The sequence below is a fragment of the Tupaia chinensis genome, unplaced genomic scaffold, assembly GCF_000334495.1.
Source record: "Tupaia chinensis unplaced genomic scaffold, TupChi_1.0 Scaffold000606_1, whole genome shotgun sequence".
Lineage (NCBI taxonomy): Eukaryota > Metazoa > Chordata > Mammalia > Scandentia > Tupaiidae > Tupaia > Tupaia belangeri.
This window is the reverse complement of record NW_006160124.1, coordinates 729,740-740,452: the sequence shown is the minus strand read 5'-3', so window position 1 is coordinate 740,452 and position 10,713 is coordinate 729,740. Positions and strand designations below refer to the sequence as shown.

Sequence of the window (10,713 nt, the reverse complement as noted above, 5' to 3'; positions counted from 1 at the left end):
TATGTTGTCTCCTAAACTCCTAGAGAATCTAATGAAAGGCACAGAGCCTCAGAAAAGTGTGTATGATATACAAATTAATATATAAATTCAGAAGCTCCTTGTGTTCACTAAGACTGATAAAAAGACCTCACTCATGGGGGGACATTCTACATATTTTACTATGTGGTGATTCAGAGTTAACCTGTGGAGATTAATCACCTATGCTAATATGAAAGTTGTCAGAACCAAAATGAAATCATCTCCGTCAACTAGTGTTAAACTATAAATAAAGGGCACTAGGGAAGGTCATGGAGGGGGTGTTTCTCAGGCAACTATGTCTGATAACATGAACAGTCACAAGGACTACTTCTGTGAAGACATCTGCCCAGACACTGCCTGTTTAACTGACAACAAATGATGCTGACAGTCCTGCTAATAACAAAGGTTGGTATCAGTTCGTCCTCACTATTAATCCCAAAATGATGATGTAATCATACCTCTTCTTGTGGTTTCTCCTTTATAACCATCTTGAAATCTATGAGACCTTGGCATACCTGTCTCGGGCAAGTTAGATATTGTGGAACCTGACTATCATCCTCACTCTGATCTTGTTACATTATTCACATAGTTGGCCTCAGTTTTTCTCAGGTTGACAGTAAATTCCAATGCAATGACAAGTTACGAGTACCATAATTTTACAATAAATGCCTGCATGCATATGTGAGCCAAGGAAGCTTACCTAAAAATGTATCTGCCAGAATGATGGACTGTGATGACAAGGCTGCTCGGAAACCCTTACTTTCAGAAGGAATAATAGTTGACTGGCATACAAAGGCTCCTACCACATTGGTGTAATCATCTGACCCTGCCACCATTTCCTTTACTGTAAAGTCTGTTATATTGTTGGTACAGAGAGCCATCTTCTTCCCCTAGGAAAACAGAGTCATAAAAGAGATTTTATTGAATGTCAGCCTCTGCACTGAGTCTCAGCTAGCTAGCAACTCTCACTGTAGAACAACGTCTCTCTCTTTCCTCACCACAGAGATTCTGATTTAATTGATCCAGTGTGAGGCCCAGGCATCCATATGGTTAAAAAGCTTTTGAGGCAATTCTAATGTTCAATGGGTGTTGAGAGCCAGTGCAGTTATGATGAGCACAGTAATTGCAGGCTGTACTGCCCCTCCCACTACAAGCATCGTTTGTGCTGAGTGAAAGCCATCCAATTTAAGAAAATAAAAGTCCTCTTCACAGTGTTCAATTCACAGGATAATGATGCATGAAAAGAGACCAGCAAACTGCTGCTGAAAGTTTTAGCGACAAAGGAAAAGACTCAGTCTTCCTTCTTTTAATGGGCCTATCTGTGGCAAAGGGATAAAGTAAAAGCTAAAGAAAAAGGGATAAAAGCATTGTTGCAGCAAAACCCTAGGACAATGCCTGAGTTCTAAACTGTTGACCACTACAATGGCCTATATGCTAGAAGGTGACAAAGTATTTAAGCAAACACAGCTCAGTGTCTGACACTGGTGTTAGCATTTATAGGGACTGTATTGCTTCATCAACACAGAAAACAGCAACCCAGTACTCCTAGTCTTAGGTTCAACTATGTGTATCTGCTCATAGTTACACAATAGTGTAATTACACCATAGCTGAAGGGGATGCATGGGTTTACTTTCTAGTCATTTAGAGGTTAGTTGGAAGATATCACTTCTATAAATTGAAAGACTACTTAAGTAGTATGCTTGAATATATTGTAGTTCCACTGCAAAGGGCTAGAGTTTACTCCAATAATTTCTTCAGATAAATTTAAAAGAATACAGACAGCTATTCTATTGGTCTTAAATGTATTCACAGGCCTACAAAACAAAAGCATAAAGATTTCTCTGTCTTGATGTGGTTGGTAATCTCAGCCAAGAACTGTCATCCCTTGACTCAGGGAGGTGCCATACATTTTTACTAAACCTAACTAAAATGTTGAAGCTAAAAAGAAACAGGAGAAAAGAGCAGAAAGAAAGTAGTGAGGAAATAAAGAGGAAAATAATGAAGACTGAAAGGAAAAGAACAAGAACAAAAGAAAGACAGGGAAGAAGAGAGAAAAGGCAAAAGGTAACCATGATAATATAAGAATAAGATTGAGAAGTGTGATAGATACGGAATTAATCTTATTCACTGCTTCACACAGTATCTGACACATAAGAACAGATACACAGTATACATTTATATATTGAGAAAACTGAGTGACTAAGCAGTCTAGTGGGTATGTCAGATCACCCCATGTAAATCAGGATAGCATAAATGTCATACTATGTAAAACTTACAGATCTATTGTTAGAAAATGTTGTGCTCATCAGATCTCTTTTTATATCATTTGTACAAAGTTTAGCACAGTATCTCATAATGAAGACAACTGTAGATACAAATGTTAATACAGAAATAGACATGGAATAAACATCTTACGCTTTCACTTCTGCTAATGGTATACACCTATATGATATCTCAACACCAACCTAGTATGTCCATGAAAGTATTGGACAGAGCCAGACTCACAGCCTAGTGGTTAAGGAAGCTGGATCCCAGGTGGTCAACTATGGTTTGAATCCTGACCCCAGCTTTTGAAAAATACATCAAGCACATGAACATTCATGCCCCAAATTCCAACAAAATGGAGAAGTGGAGAAGGGATTTTGGTGTGACCATATTGCACTGCAGGGGGAAAGGTTTGTGCTCTCTCTCCTTCTCTCTTTCTCCTTCTCTCTCTCTCTCTCACTGTATATGTATATATATGTATACGTATATATATGTATATATACATATATATGTACATATATCATGCAGTCCTATAACTCTCCCCATTACCAGTATCAATTAAAGTTCTGCTTCTTCCTACAGAAAATTAAAATCTTATTATGTTTAAGTAGAGGCTACCTTATCAATTGGCATTTGCACTTTCATACTTCTTTTTATTTTGGACAAACTTCCTCTTTAAAGTCTTTTTCTTTTTAAAACACAAAACTGACAAGATAAACAACAGTAAAACTTTCTCAAACCATAACTGTCTTCAAAAAAAAAAAAAAGGTGGGATTGACAAGTCTGACCTACTTTTACAAAAGCAAAAGAATCCTCAAAGCATTACATATAACTCCCAGCTTTAGGATTCACCTTCAGGGATAAGTCCTTTGATGTACAGAGAACCAGACAAGGTTGCCCCTGGTGGAGAACGCTGCCATTATGCTAGTTGGCAACAGAGTATTTCAGCAATCACAGCTCAGTTTCTAACACTCGGTATTAGCTTTCATAGGGACTTTATTGGTTCATTAACACAGAAAATATCAACCCAATCAGAGCTGAAATACAACTCTATCTTGCCTTGACAGCCAGAACTCACCTCATGCCCACACAAACTGATATTGAAGAAATGGAAGTATTTTGTTCCTTTGGAAGTGAAGCTAGGGCCATTCATTAGTGAGCCCACACTGCTGAGGTTGCTGAAGTCATAGTGCAAACTCTGATTTTCTTTCTCATGATAGAAAAAGCAGTCACTATAGCAAATTGAGTGGTCCTTTGATTAAAGATGAAGACATATAAAGAAACAAGAAAGTAGGAAATAAAGTATTAGCTGGTAGTAAAACTGTGCTTTAAAAAATTCTAGGTATAAATTATTTCAGTAATTTTATTTTTGTTTTATTTTATTTTCTAATACAGATAATTTCTAAACTCTGAACTTCTCTAGGTAAAATTATAAATTATTTCAGTAATTTTATTTTATTCTTATTTTATTTTCTAATACAGGGGATTTTTAAACTCTGGACTTTTCTAGGCACAGTTCAGATGGTTTGGAATTTGTTTCAAGTCAGAGTAAAAATATTCTCAAAGTTTTTTATAGAAAGATATTTTCAGAAATAATCAAAATTCCCTGTTATACCAGTTTAAACAGAAAAGGAAACTGCTTTGTTCTTCATCCATAACATGATGTCTATTTTGTCCTTAAAATGTATAATGTAGACTAGCTCCTTTCCACATAATGGCAATAGTCAGCCGTGTAGGTAATGCACTTGTTCTACCTTCACAATACACAAGAAATCACTTTAATAGCTTTGGAAAGCATTCTTATTTGGGTGCTTCTCTTAATAGTCTATATTCCAGTAACTAGCACTTTCATGGCACACATTAATTGCTCATTAATTGTTAGAGGAGGGAAGACAAGAAAGGGAATGGAAAAGCCTTTTTTCTTTTTTTTTAAGAATAAATAACAACTTAATAATTCCCAGAGAAACACAAAGGGAAACCCTGAAACTTCTCTACTAACATGTGCTTTTGTGGGGAAAACTGACAGACAGACCTGCTTACCTGTGTGCTTTTACTCCCAGGCCCACATGGAATACAAGCCTCCTTGCCATAGACCTGGTGTATGGACAGGTAGGTGTCAGGGGGACACTCCTTGCACTGGTTGGTTTCTTTCTCAATGTAGTGGCCTGGAGGGCAGGGGACACACGATGAGCCCGACTGTTCAGAGCCGAGGGCACAGGCACGGCAGGATGATGCCACCCCATCAACTGCATTAGTGGCTGTGATAGAATAAATCTTCACCATGTCATTGATGAATCGTCTATTCTAAAAAGAGAGCAGAAAGTAATGACTTCTGCCTTGGGGCTTAGTTGTACCACCACCTCATGTCTTCTGTTGATATCACAAAATAACTAAGCAGAGTGTGCCAGCCTATGGTTTAGAATTAATAGTAGGTTAAGATCATTTGTATTTAGTTCTTAGAAAATAATTGAAAAAAAAGGCTTAAATCTAGACACTAGTAGCTGATTTCCACAGTAATCATTTTGGATATTTCCCCACAATTATGAGACATGTGATAATTGGTATTAATAAGTTTTATATCTGGAATAACTGACATAGTTTAATAAGAGGCAACTTTATCTCCCATCATTGTTTATTTAGATGTAAGACTAAATTAAATGAGAGAATAAGATGCTGAGACAGTATGTCAGAGTGGAAAAGACTCAGACTAGGGATTAGAAAGTTTTAGAGACTGGGACTACCAGTGCTCATCCATACTCCACTTGTGTAATACACAAATCATGTCAACTCTTCAAACCTTCTCTTCTTTCTCTACTCCTTTCCCTAACCAGTATATTCTGATTCCTACTGAAAAGATACAGAATAGAGGGCAAGAACCAGGGTCTTACTATGTTTTTCCTCCTTGTGACAGTGAGTCAGCATAAGGTCTAGTTTTCATCAAGCAGTGGGTACCACTCTATTACTACAGAGCAGTATCGTTCCACACTACTTACAGCTTTTGTCTGGGGCAAAGGTAAACAGAAGACTAGGAAATGGCAGGGTTCCATAGCGCGTGTATGCCCCACATGATAGTTTTTGGAACACTCAAAAAAACAGCTGTAGTCAAGAAAAACATGGGGAATGTGTTCCCTGCTGAAAGCCTGAATGAAGAGAGGAAATGCTCTCCAAGTATGACCACAGCATTAAAGCCACTTCTGAGCAAGTGGTTTACCTTGTTCTCACCTTGGGAAGGCCACATCTAGGAAGATCCACAAAGGAAACAGTCCTGATACTATTAAAACATACAATGGAATTTACTTGGGATTGGGGGGGCAGGGTAAGTCAATTCTAGCAAGGAAAGTAAAAGAAAGGCAATGAATCTGTATGTTAACCCAATTATGTGTACATATAGATTCTCCAGGTCATAAAAGGAGACATTACTATAATAATACTAATAATTAACAAAACACCAGTTAATGGTTCCTAGACAAATGTCTGATCATTCAGATAAGGAGGAAGGTAAGCACCATCTCAAAGCTTCAGAAAGCTTTAAAAGCAATTTTTCTTACTATAAAATTAGATTTTCTTTCTTTTAAGCTTCAAGCAAATCTATTCACAGTGCAAAACATTTCAAAGATACATTATTTTTCCATTTTATCAATTCTTCCTCTAATTTTTTAAATTTATCATCTTATACGAATCCACTCAACAACCACGTGATTGATCCTACATCAATGAAAAGCTCTTTTCCTCCAGATTCCAGTGATTGCTCTCTCTCTCTCTCTCTCTCTCTCTCTCTCTATATATATATATATATATATATAGGGGCACTGTCTTTGTATGTAAAAAAAAAAAAAGTGCTTGGGACTTACATCTTGACCCTGGTTGGTCCTTTGGAATGCCCATGTAAATGTAAATGTCGCATTCTTGAAGATGATGTGGGTGTAAGCTTGTTTTTCTTTGGTTCCACCCCATGATTCCACCACGTTGGTACTTTTTCTATTAATGTCCTAAAATGCAATGGGAATATAATTATATAAATAGAGCATAAACTCAGTATTAACATAAATGTGCAAATACACTTAACATGTTTTTATTTACATTAAATCCACCCAGTTGATGATGATTTATCTGCAAAGAGTATAACTGCAAAACTCTCAAAATTTCCCTTCAACTCTACACAAGCACCTCAGTTACTCAGTAATTAGAATATACAATCACATTGTTAACATAATTCAAAAGAGGTATCAAGTTATAGTATGTTTAAGGTTTGGATATTTAGTTTGTTGCTTTGTGTGAGATTCTAGCTGGAGAAATACACTTAAAAGAAGAAACATCAGTGCTCGCTTCGGCAGCACATATACTAAAATTGGAAAGAAGAAACATCAGTCTTCAGACTTCTCACAGTAAACATCTAGAATCCTCAAAGAATGAAAAGACTTCCCATTTTAATTTGTTTCCTTGAGAGATTTTGATAGGTAGCTCTTACAAAAGCATTCTAACTTACCCCGAACTGTGCTTGCAAGAGCCCAGTTTACTCAGATTCAGGTTAGCCAGAATGTTATTTTATGTTAATGAAATACTCCCTTGCTTATATTTCGATTCTGAAAGGTGTAATTTGTATAATATTTGATTTCTGATTTCCTTAACTAAGTTCAAGATTTAGAATAATCCATAAATTTGCAATAGTACAACTGATAAGCTATCATTAACATGGCTAGAAAGCAAATATAAGTCAGCCAAATGTCATACACAGTTAATCTATTTGAAATAAAACTAAGCCTAACCATATGCTAAAGGGGACAGCAGGTGGCGTAGTGGTTAAGGTGCTGGAATCCCATGGCTGGCTACAGTTAGAGTCCCAGACCTGAAGGCTTGCTCTCTCGCTCTCTCTCTCTCTCTCTCTCTCTCTGGAGAGTGCATGTGTCCTATACTAAATAAGAAAATAATAATAATAAATAAAATAAAATAAATAATTCTTTTAAAAAATTAAAAACTATGTTATAAAGAGGCATATCCTAAGTTTACACCACAGATAGAAATAGCAGAAAATATAAATCCTCTGTTACCAAACAACCAAATCATCATACACACCACTTCAAAAATGAAGCTCTTAGTATATACATAGTGCTTTGTTAAATATCTTCTCTCTGGCTCATAAAGTAGAATTTAGTGCATTACTACAAAGTATACTACCTTATACTTATAAAACACTATATGATATTCAAAGTATTTTTATGTACTATTTAATTTTACATCTCCAAAAATAATCTGATAAGATCATACAGAGAGAAAGAGAAATTTGCAGATCTACTTAAAGTTAAAAACTGTAAGATAGATTCAGCAAAAAAAAGAAAAAAGTGATCTCTACCTTCAGGAATAAATAAGGAAATAAGTTCACATAATTAGAATAGGAATTTTCCCAAAGGGTTTTAAGAGCATACTAGATAGTGATTAACTTTACTAACAGAAATGAAGGAAAGTTTCCCAGAAAAGATAAAGTTTGAGCTGCCCTTAAAGTATGAATGGGAGATCAGCAGTCAGAAGAGCAAAAGGAAGAGTTTCATTCTAGTTTAGTGTGTCAGGGCATTGGCAAAGAACAAAATACAGAGTGCTCCACCAACACTACCAAATTGAGACTCACTAAAGAAGTGTAAAAAGTAAAAGCAGGGGGACCTGCAGTTAGCAAAATGGCTATGTCACTGGACTTCCATGTAGTTAACCACGGTTCGAGTCCCGGACCCGGTGGCTTAAACTCATGCCAGGTGCATGTGCGTGCGTGTCCACCCAGGATCTCGAGAGGAGAATGGAGGAGAAGGGATTGCAGCCTGGCCATCCCCCCTTGAGGGTAATTTCTCGCTTTCCGTCTCTCTGTCTCTCTCTGTCTTTCTGGAGAGCACATGTGCCCTATAGCAAAAAAACCTCTCCAAAAAAAAAGTAAAAGCAGGTTTGAGGAAAGAATACCAAGAAAACAACAACAATAAAAATAGAGACACCATACTAAAGATTTTGAAATATCTTCCTCATCTACTCAGAACCACCCCCCCAGGCTTGGTGAAACTCAGAGCGCTCCTCCATTTCTCATTCAGTAAGACTAGGATGGGGCCCAGAAATCTGTATTTCTAAAGAGCTCCCAGTGGATGCTGGTGCCGCTGGTCCAGGACCAGAACCACGGCTATTGGCAATAAAAAATTATCAAGAGTAAGGGGAAGATTTATTGTTGATGCCTCTATGATTGTTTCTAAGTTTATAAGGGTAATTTGGACAGCAGCATGAATGAGAAAATAGAAAAAAAAGGGGGGGGGGGACAGGAGACTACTGAACAGTCTAGTTAAGAGATAATAGGAGTCTGAATTTCAGCAATGAAACCGAATGAAAAGAACTAACAGGTAAAGAAACAAGGAAGCAGATTTGGGAGAACTGAAAGTTTGGTAGTTTTTTGTGCTCTATTAGATGGGCGTGCTGAAGATTACTCATTATCTTCTTTTACTTCTACAAAGTCAGTCAGTATTTTCTTTTTATTCAGACGAGGAATCTGCCTTCATTTAAAGCAATGAGTAAACATGGGGTAATTTGGACAGCAGCATGAATGAGAAAATAGAAAAAAAAGGGGGGGGGGACAGGAGACTACTGAACAGTCTAGTTAAGAGATAATAGGAGTCTGAATTTCAGCAATGAAACCGAATGAAAAGAACTAACAGGTAAAGAAACAAGGAAGCAGATTTGGGAGAACTGAAAGTTTGGTAGTTTTTTGTGCTCTATTAGATGGGCGTGCTGAAGATTACTCATTATCTTCTTTTACTTCTACAAAGTCAGTCAGTATTTTCTTTTTATTCAGACGAGGAATCTGCCTTCATTTAAAGCAATGAGTAAACATGAATATATGTTTAAATCGCCACTCATCTTATATATAATGAAGGACACTATTAATGGACTATTAACTAACTACTAAAGGCTCATTGAAAGAAAACACATACAAAAGCAAAGCAGATCTATGAAGTCACTAATTAGAATGTGAAAATCTTAGCCAACCACCTTTTAAAACTCACATGAAGTTTCTCTAACATTTGTGTTGTTACTTTCCTCAAGCTAAGAGCTCACATTTATATGAAATCTAGAAAAGAAATGGGCAAAATTATAACATGGACATAGTAAAGTCCTTTGTCTAAATGTATTCAATTTAACTATAAAGAAATTCCTTTTTTCCCAATGCTTTAAACCTCCATTATTTTCTGCCCTCAATCATTTTTCCCCCTCCTGATAGTTTGAGTAGTCAAATGGTTAGTAGGGGATAATTTCCATTCTGTGGGTGACATATTTTTATGAAAGAATTTTCTACCAGATTAGTATTCTCTGTTTTTATCAGTTGCCCAATCCCCTCCCTCACATAGTCCATTCTGCATAGACTCTATTGCACAATTCTCAGTGACTTCAGAGTTTTAAAAAAGGTTTTTGAAAAGCCCTATAAGGCCAAAACAAATGGGATTCTTATCTCTACTTCCATAAATAAATTCACACTTGGAAAAGAATACTAATTTAACAATTTGCCTTTGAAAGCTGTTTTTCCACTTACCACCATGAAGTATAAGACACAGTCGGCCGAACACAGAGTCTCAAAAACAAACGTTATTCTTCCTAGTTCAGAACCCATGGCTCCAGTCATAGATGTTGGTGGTCTATTTGACAGATTAAAATTATAATATTTATAGCATGTTCTCTATTTAATCTTGAATAAGATTAATCAACTTTGTAAAAATAATATTGAAAGCCACACTTTTCTTTCCCCCTAATCTGCTGCTTCCACCAACCACAGCTTCATCACTCAATTGCTGCCTGTCCATGTACACCTTGCTTTAATATGGAGTCTACACAGCCATGGTGATCTGGTTGGATCTATTGCTATAAATGCAACTGCACAGTGTAGAGCAAGAAAAAGAGTTCAACTGGGAAATTTCAATGTGAAGGACTAAAGCAGAAATGGAATGAAGAAATTTGTTACAAACCACTATATAGATTGAACTGAGAAAACATAGATAAATAAACCAAAAGATACTCCTGAAACAACTTTGACTAAGAGTTCTTCAGTAACCATCCAAGAATCACAGTTAGAGCATTGGATCTAACATCGTTTAAAATGTTTAGCTTTATTTAATATACAACTTATATTTATAGTTTTTCAATCAGTGATTCTATAGATATCCTTAAATATATTATCTTGTGACAGCTTATTCACTAAGTACTTCATAATATTAACACATTCTATAAGGCAACTCTACTTCATCTAATTTGATAGAGAAATGGGTGTGAGGATTTTTACAGAACAGAAACAGAGTTGGTTTTCCTTACTTAAATCCTGGGATATGCAAGTTTAAGATCAGGTAATCATTATCAGAACCTCCAGCCCCACTCTGGATATGGTCTCCAGCCACCTCCCAACCTAGAAATGATAA

At 36.4% G+C, this 10,713-nt stretch overlaps 1 protein-coding gene across 1 annotated transcript in view; it reads right to left on the bottom strand.

Moving 5' to 3' along the window:
- Positions 1–10,713, bottom strand: part of ELAPOR2 (endosome-lysosome associated apoptosis and autophagy regulator family member 2) — a 116,907-nt gene that overhangs the window by 38,739 nt on the left and 67,455 nt on the right. Inside the window, exons 10-15 of the mRNA XM_027775852.1 lie at positions 10,610–10,700; positions 9,837–9,939; positions 6,136–6,273; positions 4,325–4,588; positions 3,363–3,536; positions 719–908 (exon numbers count right to left, since the gene is read on the bottom strand). Of these exons, the coding sequence (XP_027631653.1) occupies positions 719–908; positions 3,363–3,536; positions 4,325–4,588; positions 6,136–6,273; positions 9,837–9,939; positions 10,610–10,700 (960 nt within the window). The remainder of the gene's footprint in view (positions 1–718; positions 909–3,362; positions 3,537–4,324; positions 4,589–6,135; positions 6,274–9,836; positions 9,940–10,609; positions 10,701–10,713) is intronic.